The 21,438-nt window shown below is 40.7% G+C and overlaps 1 protein-coding gene across 1 annotated transcript in view; it reads left to right on the top strand.

Moving 5' to 3' along the window:
* Positions 1-806: 806 nt before the first annotated feature.
* Positions 807-21,438, top strand: part of HS6ST3 (heparan sulfate 6-O-sulfotransferase 3) — a 110,785-nt gene continuing 90,153 nt past the window's right edge. The window contains exons 1-2 of the mRNA XM_063304645.1: positions 807-1,975; positions 2,344-2,348. Of these exons, the coding sequence (XP_063160715.1) occupies positions 1,350-1,975; positions 2,344-2,348 (631 nt within the window). The 5' untranslated portion in view covers positions 807-1,349. The remainder of the gene's footprint in view (positions 1,976-2,343; positions 2,349-21,438) is intronic.

The raw sequence follows: 21,438 nt of genomic DNA, 5'->3' as shown, positions 1-21,438 counted from the left end.
AGCACTGTATCTCACCCAGAGCTTCACTTACCATGAAAAAATGATTAAGTCTGTTTTTTGTTGAGCTTGACATCCTGGACAGGTTCATCTCATAATTTTCTTGGCTAAAATGCAGAAATGGTTTGCGTGGCTTTCTTCTGGGATGTGTTTTTGACTTTCCAGTGTCTCCCCCATGCCTGGTGATTTCCATCAAAGTATTTCCTGGTGATCTCCATCCAAGTATTGAGGAGGTGTCTAAAACTGCTTAGCTTTCTGAAATCAGCAAAGGCTAGCTAACTGAGCTCTGGTTTTCAAAGAAAGTTCGTGAATTCTTGTTTACCTTCCTATTTTTAAATTTGATTTTCAACCTCTATTCTTATCTCACTTTGGAATATAGCTGATCCTAGCAGTTCTCAGGCTTTTCTACGAATTTCGGTTCTTTCAGGACAGACTGCTCAAGAAAAGCACACCCACCCATCCACCCTTGTATGATTATAAATTGATACCATCCTGGTCTTTCTCGCGCTCTGCCTCGACAGTTTAAAACTACTACTTAAAAGACCCCTATAAACCTGCCCTGGCCTCTCCTTAGTTGGAACAGGACCGTCCTGGGGAAGGGACGAACCACACCACTCCTTCGCCTTGTTCTTCTATTGGCCACCAACTGCGAACACGAGTCGGCGATTGGCTACTACGGAAATTCTTCCCGTCAGCGATTGGCTTGGTAAGGCCTAAAGACCTGCCTCCCTTAAAGAGCGGGCGAGGGCGGGGTTTTTTGGCAGTGGGTAAAAGAACCGAGGGAAAAGCCGAACTCAGGGCAGGTGCAGAGCGCGCGCTCGTTCGTCCCTTCTTTGCGGAGGGGACGTGGCGCTCCTGGGTTGAGGCGTCGGTTTAAATGGAAATGGAGGTGGGATGAAATTCCGGCCGGGCTCTTCCTTCCGTCCAGCCAGAGCTGCTGTGTACGCCGCGCTTCTTCCCGCAGTGGGCAGTGGAGCGGAGCGGAGGTAGAAGGGTGAGCTGCGTCGCAATGGATGAGGCGGACCCGTCCCGAGCTTAGCAAAACACTTTCTAGGGCACAAGGGCTGGGGATCCGCTGCGGCAAAGCGCTCGCTCTCCTCCCGTGGCTGTGGCCCGCCTAGTGGTCGCCGCTGCCCCCCGGCCGCTGAGGCGGCGAAGCTGAGCGCTGAGCTGCCTTTGCTCCCTCAGCCGCAATGGGATTGTGGGGGACGCAGCAGCAGCAGCTTCTCAGGTCGTCGTCGTTGCGGCTCAGCAGGTCGCTCAAGCGGCGCCTTCCGGAGCCCCGAAGGAGAGCGCGGAGCGCGCTGCCCGGGCGCGCTGCCTGAGCCACCGCCGCTCACCGCGAGAGCACGATGGAAGAGCGCCCGAGCCGGTGGCTCCTGTTTCCGCCGCTCCTGGCGCTGCTCGTCGCCGTCCTCCTCCTCCTCCACGAGCCTTCCCCCAAGGGAGGCTGCCCCGGTGCGCCCGCCGCGCCGCCTCCGGCCGCGGCTCCTTGCGTCCCCGGGCTCCCTTCCGCGGTCCCGTTCCCGCTCGGAGGACGTCGGGGCGAACGAGGGCAACATCTGCACTGGGAGCCGCATGGAGCGCGCGGGGTCGTCCTGCGCTCCTCCCGCTCGCCCGGGCGGAAGTTCTTCTTCGAAGTCTCTGAGTTGTGCCGCCGCCTTCCATTCGACATGAGGGGCCACGACGTGATGGTTTTTCTGCACATCCAGAAAACCGGAGGCACCACCTTCGGGAGGCACCTGGTGCGCAACATCCGTCTGGAGCAGCCTTGCTTTTGTCGCGCTGGGCAGAAAAAGTGTACTTGCCATCGCCCGGGAGGCGGCGACCGCGGCGGGGACAAGGGCGACACCTGGCTCTTCTCGCGCTTCTCCACCGGCTGGAGCTGCGGGTTACATGCGGACTGGACGGAGCTCACCAACTGCGTGCCCGCAGCCATGGAGCGCAGGCGGATCTGTCCCGCCAATCGCACCCTCAGGTCAGTTTGTCCTCTTCTGCTGCAGTCTAGCGATAGAGCAGAGGTGGCTCAGTTTCCCCAGTTCGGTGGGTAAATGATCAGGAGTCGAATTTTTTAATAAATCGTGCAAAAAACTCTGGCACAAATAAGATTAACGAATTTGACTACATGTTCTTGGGCAACTAAGACTGTGTTTGGGCAACCTATTGAAGCATAAATTAAGATAAGGATTACCTCCTCCTTTGAGTTGAGCTGCACACTTGGTGAATCCATGGACACAGGGGTACAGAAGTGATTTGCCAGGGCTTTCTTCTCTGATACAGTGTTTGCAAATCTTAATATTGCAGCAGATTCCCTTCCTATTTCCTAGTGGTCTCCCATTCAACCAGGCCTAGTCTTATGTAGCTTTTTGACATCACTGAAAATTGGTTACATGCTGCCATCTAGCTGGGTAAACCAAAAACTAGCCAGCCACATTTTAGTCTAGTGCATTATGTGAATCCAGCCTACCTGGTTAGATTATGGTTCAGTGTATTATTTGAATCCAGAAAATTGGGTTAATTTGTAAATCACAGGTAGGTGTATCATGTGAACATAACCTCTAACTATATCAGGAAAAAAAAAAACAATTTGGCCTTTCTCAAATTGAACAATGTCTTTAACATTCTATAATAATCTTCATAAAAATGTATTTGCCATAGGAAATCAGGCTGATTCCAAGCCAAAAAGGGCCTAATCTTCAAATGCTAAAACACTATGCAATTTAAAAACTTATTGAAAGAAATACAAGGCATTAGTTCTAAATGTTATCATTGTATGCCAGGCAGCAGTTGTGCACACATTTGAGATGATCAATTAGGCAGGTTTATAAACATTACATGTAGGGTAACACAGCATTGTAATCTTTATGGATCTGTGACATATTTCATGGCTGAATAGAAAAAAAAAACTACACAGGAACTTTGTATCCAAACTTCCTTTGTGTCATGGCAAAGCTGTTCCATTCAAGCAAATTATAGATACTAAAAATTCTTCATATATGGCTTATTTTAATATCATTGATGATGCATTCCTGAAGGCTTTTATTGCTGGCTGAATTACTAACTTGTTGTACCACTTGTTTCCAAATGGAAAGTTTTTATATTGTGCCATACATTGTTTAACCTGGATTTTGGCTGAAGTTATTGGACTAGATTTTGTTGTTTGAAAGACTTAGACTGCAGTGCTATTCACAGTAAATATGCATTGGATGCATATTTTTCACTGTCTTTTTATATTATCTAAGTAGTTTCAATCAACATTTTGACTGTAAAATTGAAGACAGGAAATTGGAGGAAAGTATGCTAATAAAAATACCGACTCAGCTTTGAAAATTACCTCCTTTCAGTATTTTTCGGTTTTTGAAAATACTAAATTCAGCAAACTTTAGTTCTGGTTTGAAAGTTCAGTACCTGTAGTTGCTGTAATTGAACCCTGACATTTTAAGAAGAAAGAGCCTTTTTTGATTAATATTTAACTTAACGTGTTCCTTTATACACTTTTTCATACACTATTCAGTACTCTTGAGTTTCCTCAACAATTTTTGTCTTATCTTTTGGGATAAAAGACAGACAAAAGCACTGTAACCATACAGTGGAAGTTTGTATCCCTCAGTTCCCATTGCCTTCCTGGATATGTTCCAACTCTGCTTCAAACAGATTTGGGAGTTTGTTGGAGGATGTAGAATTCATTCTGCCAATAGTGTCCTTTCTGCTATTCAAGGACACCATTACATTATCTGTCTTTTAGATGCTAAGAAGGGTAAAAAATAATTGAACAATCAGATGAACTGTTAAGAAGACATATAAAGTTACATATTGCTTTTGCTGGTTTTTGGAATAGAAAAGAAATTAGTGTAGCAATTTAAATGACAAATATGAATATCTGCTATAAAAGATAGCTGTTCAAATGATGGGGAGATATATATATATAGAGAGAGAGAGAGAGGGAGGGAGGGGGAGAGAGAGAGAGAGATTATATTCTGTATGCAGAATTACTAAAGTTGACTCAAGGTTTGAAGAAAGGACCCTCTCTCTAGATGTTATTGATGATGGCATAAGAAGGAAGAGAGTTATAGACTCAGAAATGTAGAGTTGGAAGAGACCACAGGGTTCATCTAGTCCAGTGTTTCTTAAAGTGTAGTCCAAGGACCTCTGGGGGTCCCTCAAGTCCCTCTCAGGGTTCCACAAAATCAAAATTATTTGCCAGATATTGAAGATATTTGGAAAAATTTAAAACAATGTCACTCATCTCATTTTTATTTGTTAAAAAATATAGGTTTTTTAATGAAAAAAATATTTTACTTATGTTAATATCTATGGGTTTAATATAGTTATTTTTACATGAGTTAATAAATATTCTAGTGTCAATTTTAATTTTTAATATGGTAAATATCAATAAATATTAATATCAATAAATAAACTCACATGAACAAAAGCTCTTTTGGGGTCCTCCATAATTTTTAAAAGTGGGAAGGGGTCCTGAGAGCAAAAAGGTTAAGAAACACTGATCTAGTCCAACCCTCTCCAATTAAACCATCCTCCAAGGATGGTTGTCCACAGATAGAGAACCTATTGTTACATTGTTTTGTAGATCTCATTGTTCAGATGTTTTCCTTCTATTTACATGAATTCTAGGTAAATACAACTTATATAATTTATAAGTTATAAATATAATAAATATATATTTATAACATATAATAATTTCTATAACTTATATATGGTCCTAGTTTCTGTGGCATAAGAAAATAGTTCCTGGTCATCTTCCCTTTTATGTGTCTGAGCACTGACATCATATTTTCCATATAGTCTTCTTTTCTCTAGACTGAACATTCCAAGTACATTCAGCCTGTCCTCCTAGGGGATGTCCTCAATTGCAGTATCATTTTTGTTGCCCTTTTTTGGACCCTCTCTAATCTCTCAATATCCTTCTGGAACTGTGGATCATTCATAGCACTCCAGAAGTTGACTTACCAGCGCAGAGTAGAGGAGAATAAGGACCTCACATGTGCATCTTTTAATGCAACCCAGAACTGTGTTAGCTCGAGCACCTGCCTCACACCGCTGGCTCATGCTCATTATGTTGTTAGTGACCACATCCAGTTCCTTATCCACTGTACTGTTTCCAAGCCTTATTGTTATATGTGTGTCCTGCTTTTTCTCCTTAAATGTAATACTTTAAATGTAAAATCTCCCTGTTAAAGAACAACTTGTTCCTCTCACCCCAGTCTTCCAACCTGGCCAACTACAGCCTTGTTCTGTCATCCTCAATGTTGGCCAGACCTCCTAATTTTGTGCCATTTGCAAATTTTATAGGCAGCTCATCAATTCCATCGTACAGGTCATTAATAAAAATGTTGAATAATATTGGCCCCAAGACTGATCTTTACAGAACCTCACTAGTTACTCCAACTCAATGTAGAGCTATTAACATTGACTTGAGTGCAGTTAGCCAGCTAGCTGTGGACCCTTACTATAACATCATCCAAACCTCACTTAAAAATAGTTTGTCAATAGGAATATTGTAAGCTTTGTCAAAAGCTTTGCTGGAATCTAGTGGATAAAGGGATATAATCTAACTTGGTTTCAGCAAAGCTTTTGACAGATGTAAGATTTGTCTTATGACCTATTTTTGGCAATGCCATACTGATTCTTAGCTGTCATGGCATGGTTTTCAAGATGCTTCTAATTGGACTATTTTATTATCTACTCTAACATCATTTCAAGTATTGATGTTAGGCTTACTGGCTGATACTGCAATCTTATTTTTTCCCTTTCTTGAAAAAGGGGAACACATTTGCTTTTATTTGGCACCTTCCCAGTTCTATAGGGCTCCTTGAAGATAATTGCCAGAGGTCCTGACAGTTCTTCAGCCTTCAGTATTTTAGTTGTATTACTTAAGTCCTGGCACTTGAAGGCATTAAAATTAGCTAGGTGATCCCTTAATCACATCTTTACTGACCTGCATCCTCCCCTGTTGTATTCATTACCAGTCTATGCTATTCAAGTCATCATTTCCATTGGATGTAAAGACAGAGGCAAAATACAAAGTATTTTGAAAGAACATTATAAGTAGTAGGATTTTCTTCAGAGAATGGGTTATACCCAAAGAAAATGGAGCATTGGATAGTGTAATTGCAGACTATCTTTAGTACAAGCAAGTGATGCTAAATCTTATATTAGAAAAGAACAGTTTACATGTAGGCTCCTTTTTTTCTGATGCTAACTGTTGTATGTCTATGTGGTGCTCCTAATCTCTATATTTCTGCACTCTGTCTGGATTATGGATATCTCTTACCACAGTCTGTAGAACTTCTTATATTGAATCACAATCACAATGGGCACAGGAACAATTTCAGTTCTGAATTGTTAAACTATTTACCATCTCTTCCCATCTGGACCAGTTTTCAAGATTAATATTTCTGGAGAAGCAGCTTTTTCCACAAAGCAGATATTTGAAAATCTTTTTCATGTTGTAATGTTCTCAGGGCAAAGCAAAGTGTTCTCAAGGCAAAATATACAGATCATGGAACCTATAGATGCTCAGAACAAAGATATATACAAACAGTAATCAGCTAAGAGGTCAGTGGTCCTTTATTCTTAAAGAACTACAGGTTGGAAAACAGGCCAGAGACTTTTGTATCAGTGCAAATGGTACCAGAAGATGCTCTAAATATTTCCTACAGTGATAGGAAAATAGCATTTTAGTCAGAAAACAGCTGTGTATCCAGAGGGCAATATCTATCAATCAATCTATCGATCAATCTATCTAATTTCTAGGTAGCTCAACTCCAAATGACTTGATGGCTTGACATGTACAAGAACTATACAGTCAACGGTAAAGCCCAATAGATAGCATCACTTGAAGAGAGCAGCACCCAAACACTCTCCCTCACCAACAGAGACAGAAACACACAACCATGCTTATTGAACATGAGGATTAAAAAAAAAGGGAAGAGATGGTGTTTGGGGTTATACAAATCTCTAGGGAGATGGTGTTCCGGGGGCAGGTGCAATGACAGAGAAGTCCTGCTTCCTCGGCCCTGCTAAATGGCATGCTTAATTGGCACAACCAAGACTGAACCAACTCTGTCAAGTTCTTACAGACAGGTGGAAATCACAGAAGACAGTCTTTCAGATAACTAGGCACTATGCCCCATTGGGCCTTAAAGGTAACAACCAACACCTTGAATTGAACCTGGAAGTCACGTGATAACCAGTGTACCTCACAAAGTATAGTGATTATATGAGCATGTCATGACCAGCCCAACAATGCTTATGCTGCTACATTCTGTAGCTTCCGAATGGTCTTCAAGGGTAGACATCAAGGGTAGACAGCATTACAGTAGACAGAGGCATGAGTGACCATATAAAAGGCTACCTGGTCTAGGAAAGAGTGCAAAAACCCTCCTGGCCACAGCTACCACCTCCTCTTCAAGCAGGAGCTGTGAGTCTAGGACCTGTAAATTATGAACCAGATACAATCAGGGTAATGCCACCCTGTTCAGGTCCCAAGATGGAAGACCTCCAACAGCAGAGGGCCCAAACACACATACAGTTTTGTTAGAATTGACCCTAAGCTTGTTTCTCCCCATCCAAACTCTCACAGCCTCCAGGCACTGGGACATGACTTTGACAGCAACATTTGGCCTGATACTGATCATACCTGATCCCAAACCAACAGATGACTTGATCCATGGGCCTCATGTAAATGTTAAATAGGAGGGGTGAGAGCATCAAGTCCTGAGGTAACCTACAGATCAGGGGGTACTTTGTCTTCTTAAATCAAAACATGGACTGGAACTGGCTGCAGAGAAAGGAGGAATACCACCATAACATTATGGTTCTCACTCTGTACAATCAGACAAAAGGGATACCATGATTGATAGTATCAAAAACTGCTGAGAGATGAAGGACAACCAGGATGATTGCACTCCTCTCGGCTCCACCAGAGGCCATCAACAAGCATAACCAATGCTGTCTCCATACTATGTCCTAGCCTGAAACCCAGCTGTAAAGGGTCTAGGATCTGTTTCCTTCAGGGCCCTCTGTAACTGTAACACAACTGGTCCTAGGTGATCTTTCTTGTGTCCAAGACTGACTTAACATAAACTGGTATTGCAGTAAATACAATAAATTTACTTTTGAAGTATACTAAAGGTGCCAGAATCTCTGATCGATTTTTTATGTTTTCTTTCAAAAATAAGATGAAGCCTTTGAAGCTGAAAATCTCCAGTGCCACAAGCTGGCAGCAGGACAGCTCGATTTTATAATTTGAAGAGCAAGTTAGTTAGAGAGAAGAGTCTGTTTTATTTCATGGACTGAAATTTAGGCATTGTGAATTTACTCTGGTATGAATGCATCTGTGAGAAATCCTGGGCCTGATAGTGACTGGGGTTAGACTTTTTAGAAAACAGTAATTTATTCCTTTCTTTTTCTTTTTTCTTTTCTTATTTATGTTTCAGACCTTATTAAATACAATTAAGTATTTAAACCTTAAGTTCTTAAATGGTAGTGCTCATTCTGAGAAAGGAACCTAACCTTTAGCGTACATACACCTTCCTGCTAAGTCAGACTACTAAAGGAAGGAGGTTGCCAGTTGCATCCTCCCTGGTAGACCAGGGGCAGAGAGGAGCTAATGGAGTAGAGGAGCTAATGGCTGGAGTAGAGGAGCTAATGACCTTCACCAGAAATTGTGAAGTAGGTGCAGTGAGGCTGTGGGAGGAGGATTTAAAGACTACCAGAACCAATAGATGACCTTTCCCAGTGTTCATGAAGATGTTAAATAACTTCAGATAGAGGACTGAGTCCAGCAGCACCCTGCATACAAGCGGGTCAGTACTATACACTGACATCTTCAAATGCTGTGCTCCCTATTGTGGATTGAATTGGATCCATGCTTGAAATTGTTAATGGGATATAAATGGATTGGGACTAATGTGTCCTATTGACACATTCAAAATTATACATTTTGCACTAAGTATCCTAGTCATAGTTAATATTTTGTGCACTCTTCACAGAACAATGTAAACATACAAAATTATGTGGATATGGCAAAGTCATTACTATTTGAAATTCTGAATTTTCTCTTGTAATGCTTCAGTAATGTAATGGACACAATGTGATATTGTCAGCCTTCCCTGGTAGACCAGACAGGAAACGCGACCAGATGAGCTAATTCTACTTTATTGTAAGGCTACATTAACAGAACCTTGCAAGTCTGAAAGTACAATTCTCCCCCCCACCATCTCCTTTATAGCCTGAGAAACTAGGGAGGGTCTCTTCTGAGCCTCTTGCCCTGCCCACTGTCCAGCTGCGGGCTATGCCCTCTCTTATCTGACCATTCCCTAGGCAGCATCTCTCTGCCTGTCTTTCAAGGTCTTTCTCACATACCATTACAGATATCTTAGTAAAACATTCAGAACGTGTTTAAGCAGATTTCCAGGCTAGCATCTCCTACTGTTTGTTCATTCCCATAACTAGAAGTAGTAGTGACTGTGCTTTTGGGACTAATGGACAGACAACTAGAAAAACTCATGGAACTTTGTTTCTGTATATGACAATTGCAGTGAGACTATTATATGCTCAAAGGTGGAAAGGTTCGACACTACAACAGAGGAATGGTTGGTGAAGATGATGGAACTTGCAGAGATAGCTAAAGTAACGTCTTTGATCAGAGTAAAAACAATATATTTATGGCTGACTGGAAACCCCTTATAGACTTTTTGCATGAAACGGAAAAAAAATGCACTTATGACTTGTGGTTTTGATGATTAGAAAAAACTGAATAATAGAAAAAAGTGAGCTTTTTTGTTATCATAGAGTAGGAGGTACAGTAATTTTCTAATTGTGCTTATATTTACTGCAAAGGAAATCGGAAGCTTCTTTCTATTTCTTTTTATTCTTTCTACACTTTTTCTTTTTTCTTTCTCTGTTTCAGCTATACTTTATTAGTTTGTGTTAGTTTTTATGTTCTTTGTAAAACTTTTAATAACATTTATATTTTAAAAAAGTAGAAGCAGTAGCCATACATTCCAGATATTACCCTAGCTATTTTTTGTCATATACCATGCAAAGTGTTCTGTTTTGTAGTTCACTTCATCTCTGTGAAGATAGAAAAAATGAGGATTCCCTGAGAGCCAGTCAGAAAGGTAGGTTTCTCCTCTCAGGTGTGCTTTTAAAAAAGAGGAGAGAACAATCTCCATTTTGCTTCATCTCTGTGGGGGGCTGAGTTTTGTCCTTTGAAGCCTCTGAATCTGGAGAATGACACAGTGGCCAACAGATTGGAAGTGGTCAATCTACATTCTGATAACAAAAAAAGGGGGCTTAACAGTGTGCAACCTATTGTACAATATCCTTAATTTCACATGCTAGCAAAATAATGCTTAGGATATCCAATGAATATTAGAGCCCTACATGGAAAAAGAGATGCCAGATATTTAAACTGGCTTTGGAAAAGGCTGAGGAACACAAGACATTATTGCTGTTTTTTTGGGGGGGGATGCCTTTGAGCCAGTTTTTGACTCCTGAAAACTGCCTGGGCATGTCCCTGGAGTTTTCTTGGCAAGATTTTCAGAAGTTCCTAGGGCTGAGAGAGAATAACTGGCCCAAGGTCACCCAGATTGCTTTGTGCCTAAGGCAGGACTAGAACTCATGGTCTTCTGGTTTCTACCCTGGTGCCTTAACCACTTCAGCAAACTGGCTCTCAGGAAGAAGATGAGTTTGGTTTTAAAACTGGAGAAAAAAACATAAATTACCTGCGCTATGCTGATGCCACTACCCTGATAGCTAAAAATGCAAAGGATCTGCAAGCTCTAGTAATAAAAGGCAAGGAGCAAAGTGAAAAGTGGGATCAAAATTAAATTTAAAGACCAAAATAATGACAACAGGTAGAACAACTAGTTTTAGAATTGGCAATGAAGATATTGAAGTGATGGATAGCGTCTGCCTTTTAGGATCAACCACCAACAGTAAAGGATCAAGCAATCAAGAAATACACTGCAGACTAGCACTCAGTAGGGCAGCCACAAAGGTCTTGGAAAAGATATTCAAATGCCATGATGAGTCCATACCTAGAAGTATCAGAATTGTGCAAGCCATGGTATTCCCTGTGACACCAAGGAAGCAAAAGTTGGACTTTATAGGAAGAGTATTGATGCTTTTGAACTTTGGTGTTGGAAAAGACACCTGAGAATACTAAGAAAAAGAATGCCAAGAAGGATAATCGATCAAATCAACCCAGAGTTCTCATTCAAGGCACAAATGACCAGGCTCAAATTATCCTACTTCAGACACATTATGTGAAGACCTACAGTAGCTCTCTGGAGAAGGCTCTAATGCTGGGAAAGGTGGAAGGAAAGAGAAGAAGAGGATGACCAGCAGCAAGGTGGACAGACTTAGTTACAATAGTGATGAGTGCACTGTTGGAAGAACTGAAGCACCAGGTTAGGAACAGATCATCTGGAGAAAATCAATCTATGTGGTCACTAAGAGTTGACAGTGTCTTGGTGGCATCATCTCATCATCATCATGTTCATCATCATCAATACACTTGTCATTTATCTGGGGAGAATCAGCTAGCTCACTAGTTTTCAGGCAGGCCATTAGGAAAAAACTGAGAAAGTCTCTACACCAACAGACTGAAAGATAAATTGAATTCTAAAGGTAAAGTAATCTAGTTTTTGAGATTTCTGTAACCTTATCCCTTATCCTTTTGATAAATCTTATTAAAAGTGCTAAATGGGAATGTTGCTTTCATTGAATTGGTTACTATAATCCTGACAGCAACAGGTGGTTTGCCATTTCTTTTTTCTGAGATCTTGTTTTCAATTTTCCAATTTAACCTACCAAAATAGGATTCCCTAATGGTTTCACAGCCAAGAAATAATAAGGTGCAGTACTGTTTGGCTTTTTTGGAGATCAACCAAAGTTTGCTAGGTGTCAATACATATATTAGTACACTACAAATGTATCTGTTTGCATTTCTGCCCTTTATTTGTACAGAGTATGTTCACATTCAGAAAAAAAATCTTATGGATAATTTTTTAGTTGCCTTAATTTGCTAATTTCTTCAATGGTTGGTTTAAGAAGCTCAAACTTAACCAAAAAAATAAGGAATAATAAAGTCTGTCCTGTAGCACTTCATTAAAAGCTTAGATGTTCACTTGCTTTCAGAGGTTTAATGGCCTTCATTTTTACTGTCTGAAATGCATGGCAAACTTCAGTGATTTCAGCCATCAGAAATAACATGAGGATTATTTCACTCCATTACTTTCCTCCATTATGCATGTGAGGCTTGTAGCACTATATTACTTCCAGAGGAAAAAAGAAAGTAGTGTTTTGTATTTCATTTACTAAACAAATGAGTTATAAAATAAGGTCCCCAGCCTGTGACCCCCCTGAGATTTGTTTAGTTTGTGTGACACTTTTTAACTATGGCTTTGCCTATAATACTTTCTCAAAAATAGAAGCTGTAATTTATTTCACGTACTGCTTTTCAATATATGGATTATGAAACCATTTAATAAAAAGATCAATTTGCACAATATTGTTGAAAACATCTTATATACAACTTAATTTCTTTATTAAGAAAAGGGTGTTTTTGACTGCTGAGTCATCTCCATGGATGGAATCTTTTGACTTAAAGATGTGTTTGTCCTATGACAGTTAATAACTTATGCAACCCAATTTGCAAATATGGTATTAAAATCATATCATCAGCATAGAGCAAATATTGTAATGCATGTTGAGTACTTTAAGCACGTGTACTTCAGGTTCCTTCATTGGTCCCGATAATCTATTGATGGATACATTAAACAGTAGTGGTGCAAGTATGCACCCCAGTCTAATTCCTTTATAAGTATTCATCCTACTTATCATGGCTCTGTTGACGCCAGACTGCACCCTCAAGCAGGTATTTATTTGAAGGGCTTTGATCAGTGCAAACAACCTGGGTTCCATATTGAAGACAGTCAATTTCCTCCATAGTATTTCTCTGTTAACTGTGTCAAACTCTGCATTAAAATCTATAAAGGCAACAAACAAAATGAATAATGATTACAGAAGTCTCAAACATGTATGTGGAAAACCTGAGTTTTCTGATGATTGGGAAGAAAAATGTAGCCTATGTTGTGATTAGCCAATGCAGCTGGGGGTGGGGGGTGGGAAGGCAGATGACAACAACAAAGTTGTGCCATGGAGACAAAACTCTGCACCATGTTTAAGTGCACTGTGATGTTACATGCAAATACAGAAGGGGCAAGGCTTATGCTGTTACGACGCTGCTTTCATCAAAGCTGGATCCTGCAAATGCTTCTGACTGCCTCTCAGATCATTTAGCACCCAAGGCAGCATTTAATTGGATGCTTCTGGCAATATTCATCTGATCCCTGTGCCAGTCTTTTGAGGCCTAGTGGAGGAGAGAAGCAGATTTACCAGATCTGGATTGCCTAGTCACAGCAGGTTGCAGCACCCAGCCAATCTTGGCAGATCTCAAAATTGCTAAGCAAGTTCAGCTATAGTTAACACATAGTATGGAGACAACTAGGAAATCCTAGAACTAGAGACTAGACTGGGAAGTCTAAAAACCATCTCAGACGAAGGAAGTGGTAAATTGCTTCAATTTTTGGCCAAGAAAACAACTTTGAAATGCATACGAGTTATTAGGAGTTGAACTTAGCCCAAGGAAGACTTTATTTATCAGCAAAAAGAAGCCAGCCCCCAGATGAAGAAATGCATTCTTGTTCTTGAATAAGCTTGGGTTTCTTAAAAAACTTTTTTGGTGGGAAGGCCTTGGGACAAATGGGGGAAAGTGTCAAGTCCACTCAGCTGGGAAAGATCAAGGAAGCAAGATATACCAAGTTTTCAGTAAAATATTGTTATGGGTAGTCCCCAGTTAACGACAGTGATTGGGACTGGAATTTTTATCACTAAGAGATGTGATTGTAAAGTGTGACATCACGTGACTGCATCGCTTAGTGATGGCAATCCTGGCAATCCCTGTTGCCATTATTAAGTGAGGATCGCAGGTCGTTAAGCGAGGACTTCATCGCAACTTCCTGCCAGTTTCCAACAAGCAAAGTCAGTGGTTGCTGCTGGGTGTGCGAGGGGTTGATGCAGCATGGTGTCAGTGTGGTGGGGTGGTTGGGGACACTGCAACCATTGTAGTACGAGCTGGTTGCCAAGTGCCCAGACTGTGATCATGTGACCATGGGGGTGCTGGGATGGCCGGAACTTCAAGGACTTGAAAGAAAGTCTCCTTTTTCAGTGCTGTCGTAACTTCAAATGGTCGCTGAATGAATGGTCAGTAAGCAAGGACTACCTGTAATGCTAGCCTAGGATAAAAATAGAGTCTTGGAAGCTGTAAAGAAATTTCTGATTTTCATTTATAGTGAGTTCAATATGGCAGATTCTCCTTGAATAATTTAAAATGCTTCTTCCCAGGTTTAAAGCTTATGCCTTTTAATAAAAATTATTAGTAAAAAAGATCTTTCTGATTTTTGAAGATCAGACAGTAATTGTAGTCTTCCTCCACCTTGTGGCATTCATGTGATTTAAATTACAATTCCTTCAGTCCTTAGTAGTCATAATGTCCTTTGAATATTGAACATATTTGATCCTTATTCTCAGGTTTTCTCTTTACATGAAAACTTATCTTCGGGGAAGATTTAAAAAAAAACATGTAAGACTCAACAGTCAGAATGGGGTAGAAAAGTTAACAGCGGTTGTTTGCATTTGGAAGAGATGTTAACAAATTACTCTAACGATGGTTTGATTTTTGTCTTGATCAGTCTGGTCCATTAACTGGCCAGAGGGTGGCAGCAGTGCTGCAGGCTCCATGTCCATGGGGTATAGTTACTCCTGGCTGGACCTGAAATTGATACAGAGATAAGTTTCTTCCTTACTTGTAAGTCTTCCATACCTTGCTAATTACATACCTAAAACCTAATACTGCCCCATTTCTTCTGAAGGTATACCATGTTAGTTACATAGACATTTTTGAGTGAACTTTGTTGTGATAAATTTGGAATAGGAATGAATCTGAATAAGAGTGGAATAATTATGCCATACGTTTAATTTTAAATGTATAAATCGTAAATTCCTTCACAGTGTTGCTTTTGAATTCCTCATTTTAGTAAGTAGCAGTATGATACTCCATTGCCTGAACTGTTGTCTTTTGATTTAATTTTTGTATGATCCCTAGGAAAATCAGATAGAGTAGTGTCTACTGCATCCTAGAAAAGTATAAATCAGGCGTAAAGAGTCCAGATCGCACTGCAGCCTAAAAAGAACATCAACAAAATGGAGTGAGTTCAGAGAAAGGCTGCCAAGATTATGAGGGGACTGGAAGCTAAGATTTATGAGGAATGGTTAAAGGAGCTGGCTGTGTTTAGTTTCAGAAGAGAAAACTGAGGTATGATAGCAGTCCTCAGTTTTCTAAAGAAGTGTCATATAGAGGAGAGAGTATACCTGCACACTGATCAAAGGCAGGGTCAGAAGCAATGGGTTGAAACTACAGGAAAGTAATGGGCACAACTGGGGCACAAGATGGATCCCACCCCCCTTTCCTAAAATTAGGTATTAGGAGGAATTTCCTGTTCTCAACCAGTGGACTAGCTTGTCTCATGAGGTGTTTTGTGCCTCTTCACTAGAGTTTTTGAAACAAAGGCTGAATAGAACAGTCCCATTGAATTCAGTGTAGTTTACTTTAGTTGAATGGATAAAGAACTTCAGTAGGAAATCCATTACAACTTTTAGTAACTTAAAAAATACCTTAAAAACCTGCAAAACATAATCTTTATTACAGCATTACAACCAGAAACCACAACATACATTAAATATGTATATCAAATATATATAGAAACACATACACCTAACTATAGGTAGAAATAAAAAGTAAGTATGCAATGCAATAATAATAATAATAATCACCAAGATTAGTACTATTCTTTAGCTATAAGTGAAAAAAATAGAACAAATAAAAGTACAAAACTGAGCAACCTGGGAGGATACATCAGAGTCCTGGTCAGACAGAAGAAGTAGCAGATAAATTTCATACTCTCTGCCGGCATATGTTTTCATAAAGGGATAGTTGATCCAAGATTCCCTACATCCTATAGTAGGGTCATGCAAAAACACTTTAATTTTTAAAATAATTTATTACAACCTATTGTTAGGCAAAAGGAAGCAAATGCCCTCAATGCCCTTCTCATTCCCAGCCAGGAGACAGACAAAATTACCATGTTATCTGCATGTAACAAAGCTAGACTTGAACAACCTACTAACACTGGAAAGTGATTATCAGAAGAAGTAAGAGCCTGAATTATTGAATTAAGATATAGATTTAAAAAAGGGGGGGGGGCTAAAATACTCCCTTGCCTTATCTCTCTCTGGATGGTAGCAATCCAGAAAGTTGCCCCCAGGGAGAGCATCTAAGTCTCATTGAGGAGTCAGAATAAAGAGTCTGGAGGAGCAATCTTATCCACTGAATATCTCCATAGTTTTCCGCATAGACTCTCCCTTAGAATCAAATCAGAGAGTGATTTGAAATCCACAAAAACTACAGAATGGGAACCTTTTTATTTATTCAGCTAAATGGTGCTGGACCCAACAATGGTCCAAGGCTGAATGGTCCCCTCTGAATCCTGCTTGGTCCTTAGCAAGGATTTTTCCATTTTGGACCATTGCTTTTAAAGTAAGTTGTAAAGATATCTAATGCCCCTACACTAAATAGAAAAAGAGGAAAAAGCTGAAACTCCACTAGGTGGAGAGATGAATAAGATGGAGAGTTTCAGACTGGCCTTGCAAGATGAGAAATTATCCCTGTGTCTCCATTGATAGGGAGAGGATACAAGCCCAAGTAAGATACAGGATATCTGTGACAGAAAAGAATGAAAAGGTGATCTGCAAGCCAGTAGTCCTTAACTGTTCGCTTCTATATGCCTTTGACAGGAGTCACAAATCTCATTAATGTTGTTTGTTGGTTTGGTTTGGTTTAGCGTATTGTGATTGTTTATAGTTTAAGGATTAACATGATGTGTAAATCCAGTCAATTGTAGCTTATTCAACAACCATATATTAGAAAAATTTGTGAAGCCAGAATTTATGACAACTTCTGTGCTATGTGATGTCATATTACTTCTGTGGAGGATCATTTATATTACAGATGAAAAATGCTCTCACTAATTCTGTGATCCACAAACCATATATTATACAAAGCGATCCTGTCAGGGTTCACATATTGTACTTGTTCATTTAACAGGTCATAATTGGTTGGCTGAAGTGCAGTGTGTGAATCCAGTCTCAGGATTTAAGTTTGTGTTCACTAATTTGGGACTAACTCCAATTTAACACAGTAAGGCTTGCTACTGAATAGGCATATTTAGGATTGCAGTGTCAATAGACACTATAATAAAATCTGTCATTGTGATTTTGTTCTTCATCCGCTGACAGCCAACTGATAGAGGAGGAAATGGTTATGCTAGAATTACATGAATTAATTAAAACTGAACTTTCCCATTTTAAGGATTTAGCTGCAGCAAAATGTTTCACAAGAATTTTAAACAATGCTATATAAATTGCCAGTGCTGCAATCTTTATATTAATATATTAATGGGCCTATATAACTGAAGTTATGATACTAGTGTATTCTTTAGTTTGAAAAAAAAATGGTTCTGAAATTCTTAATTATCTTTTTTATTTTTTAAGCAATTGTCGTCTTCTGTAATGAAAGGCATTCTGCTTTCAAGTTATGGTCTTATATACTATTTTTGGACATAACAGTTACATTTTGCTAACTTCTGCTCTGTGCAGACAGGATCCTGTCTCATTTCGACTTGATAATGAAAAACTGGATGCTAAAAGGAGGATGAAAAAGTAAAAAAAGTACATGGGCATTATTTGTGCATATGTGAAATATACAAACACACATTTACGGGTGAGGAGACAGGGTTTGCCCCCGCATTTACACTGAATCTTTATTTGAGTAAAAAGGTACGATATACATAAAATAAATACTAGATAAGCATCAAATTGGGGTATTATCCATTATAATGCAAGTAAAGTATATATTCAGCAAAGTGTATGTAAGCAAAGACAGTAGGAAGGAGAAAACAGGGCTCTCTGGAGACTTAAATAAATTCTCTGTGTGTGGGTACTGCAGTCACACTGCAAATAGGTCATTCTCTTGATATTTAAGAAAACTAAGAAAATTCATTTCCTGAAAGATTACGAAGAGGAACCTCATATGTAGATCTAAAGGAAGTTGTGATTGAAAGCTATGCCAGATTTAGAGTAATTACTTTAATCAGTTATTAAGGGTCAATATGAGAATAGGTTTCTTTCCTCCGCGTTTGATTTATTAGTAGGTGTTAATGATTTTGTGTTTATTATCTTCACTCTATTTTAGAATTATTTGTTTAGTACACTGGAGTCAGATATTTGTTGTATTAAAATCAATTTCATGCTTGACTAGACTATCTTTTCCACCTTTGTCATTATTCTTGAAGCTTGGGGTATAATCTCGGGCTTGTTGTGTTTATATAGTAGAATGGCAGTAGCCTCCTGTGATAATTACTTGGGGAATTTGGGTCTAACTGCAGTCAACACTAAATGTTCAGAATATACCGTATACATCTGTCTGGATTTTTTTCTTCCTAACGAATTCCTTTGCAATTCAAGTTGGGAAAAATCGTGAGAAAACTGGATAAAACTAGCAGTACCTTTAAACTTATAAAACTATTCTCCAGGTTTATACAGTACCTGCCTCCAGACAATTATTTTATCTGAGTGTTATCTCAGAATTATATGTTAAAAGTTAGCTCTTGGAGTGGGTATTTTGTTATTTCATAGGATTTTCTATGAATTTTCACCATTTTCAATAATAGTAAATTCAATTCTGAATCAATTTTACTTCTTAGTTGGTGGAGTAAAGACAATATGTTGGCTTGCAAGGTAGTGTCTAGATTAGAAATTCTAGCATATTAAAAGTCCTAACTTGCTGTGGTTGAAAATTTTAGGGTACAACTGAACCTGAACTGTGTTTTTTGGCATACTGCCCAAAATGTGCCAACGGTGACTGGTATTGTCCTTACTATTAGCAAGAAATGCTACTTGTGGCATAATTATTACTAAGGCTGGTAACAAAGTACTAAGCAGTTTGTGAGCATTTAAAGAAAAATGGTAGGAGGCAGCATGGATTTATCAAGAATACAGATAGTCCTTGGTTAATGACCACTTGTTCAGCAACCATTCGAAGTTACGATGGCACTGAATGAGTGGTACTTATGACCAGTCCTCAAAGTTCTGGTCATCCCAGCACCCCCACGGTCATGTGATCGTGATCTGAGTGATTAGCAACTGGCTTGCACTTATGACGGTTGCAGCATCCCACAGTTGCATGATTGCCATTTGCGACCTTCCCTGCCAGCTTCCCCCAAGCAAAGTCAATGGGGAAGCCAGCAGGGAAGATTGCAAGTCAGTTTGGTAAGTCTCTCCTACCCAGCAGCAGTCATCCCCAGCCTTGCCACGCTCGCTCCATGCTGGCCACCTGCGTACCCTTGTGCACCCTCCCACACCCAGCAGCAGCCACCCCCAACCCTGTCGCAGCACACTGGCTGCCCACAAACCCTCACATGCTTTCCCCCACCTGGCAACAGCCACCCCCACCCAGCCTCATACTGCATCACCACCCATGCACCCTCACACACCCTCCCCCACTCAGCAGCAGCCAGCCCTGCCGTGCTCACACTGGCCACCCTCACAACATCCCCCACCTGGTATCAGCCACTTACCTGCCTGCCAGCCTGTTTGCAAGATGTCTGGGACTTGCAACTTCCTGCTGGCTTCCCCACTGGCTTTGCTAGTTGGAAGCTGGCAGGAAGTTGTGAGGAGGTCCTCGCTTAACAACCCACAATCCTCAATTAACAATGGCAATGGGGACTGCCAGGATTGCTGTCACTAAGCGATGCGGTGATGTGATGTTGCTTTTTATGACTGCATCACTTAGTGACAGAAATTCCAGTCCCAATTACCATCATTAACCTAGGACTACCTGTAAGTAATGAGAAACTGTTAGGGGTTTTCTTAATATGGCACAAGTCACAGACACAAAGACATTGTACAGAATTAAACTCCTATTCCTTCTAAACTTAATGCTAATTCTGTGTTTGTTTCTATTTTCCTACCTTATTCTACTATCCTCCTATTACTATAAATTTGCAACTATTTCTTATAGTTGTATCTTATTTAACTTATACTGTACATTTCTATCTCTATGTTCTATGCCTATGTTCCTATCTCTATGTTTGTAGCGCTATGTTTTCCTAACCTAACAATTTCTTAGCTCTTTAAGCCTTTTCTTTTTCCCCAGGCCTTCAGCTCTTGTAGCCAGTCTCAGTCTATTTGCATGTGAAAACCTCTCCAGACTGGCAAATGGGCTTTTCTCTCCCCGCCCCCCAGCCCCCGCCAGCACTCCCAGGCCTCTCTCTCTGAAGCTGGTTGGGGGAGCTCTGCACTGGGGCTGCTGCAGGCAGGGGACTCGCCTGGGTTCGCAGGCTCCAGCCGGGCCCTTTTCCTCCCCGGCTCTCAGCTCTGCCTCTCAGCCAGCCTGGTACTTCCAAGGCTTGCCACTTTGTTTGGCAGCCTGAAGACGTCTGCCGAGGTGCTTGCCCTTGGCTTGGGGGTTCCTCTTTCCCGCTTCTCTGTGGTCCTCCTGGCTTGACCCCCTTCTCACCTCCCCCACCCACAGCATGTTTTCAGGTCCCTTTTAGCGGACAAACTCCCCAATGAAGCAGGGGAGGGCTGTTTCAACCCTCCTTCCTGGCAGCACCAAAACTCTGGATCCCAGGAGGGAACAGAGATGCCTGCTCACTCTGGGTGGAGCGTTTGTTCTTCCACACAAACCAATCTGATCTCTTTTCTCAAAAAAGGACTAAAGTACTTTAGTTGACCATAGGAATGGTCATAATATACAGAACCTTGACATCAGCAAAGTATATGAAGAAGCGTTCCATTAGATTTTAGTACAGAAGATGGCAAGATGTAGATAGACTATGTTACTATGAGGTAGATACAAGAGCCTCGTGTGGCGCAGAGTGGTAGGCGGCAGTATCGCAACCAAAACTCTCCCCACAACCCGAGTTCGATCCCAGCGGAAGCTGGATTCTCGGGTGGCCGGCTCAGGTCGACTCAGCCTTCCATCCTTCCGAGGTTGGTGAAATGAGTACCCAGCTTGCTGGGGAAGGTGGCGACTGGGGAAGGCAATGGCAAACCACCCCGCTATTGTCTGCCAAGAAAACATCGCAAAAGCGGCATTCCCCCAAAGGGTCAGACATGACTCGGTGCTTGCACAGGAGACCTTTCACCTTTCAGGTAGATACAGAATTCGTTGAGCCATTATAGTCAATGTTTAACAATGGGAATTGGGACCAGAATTTTTGTCACTAAGCA

The sequence above is a fragment of the Candoia aspera genome, chromosome 5 (assembly GCF_035149785.1).
Source record: "Candoia aspera isolate rCanAsp1 chromosome 5, rCanAsp1.hap2, whole genome shotgun sequence".
Taxonomy (NCBI): domain Eukaryota; kingdom Metazoa; phylum Chordata; class Lepidosauria; order Squamata; family Boidae; genus Candoia; species Candoia aspera.
Note: the sequence above shows the minus strand (reverse complement) of the source record. Positions and strands in the feature narration are given on the sequence as shown.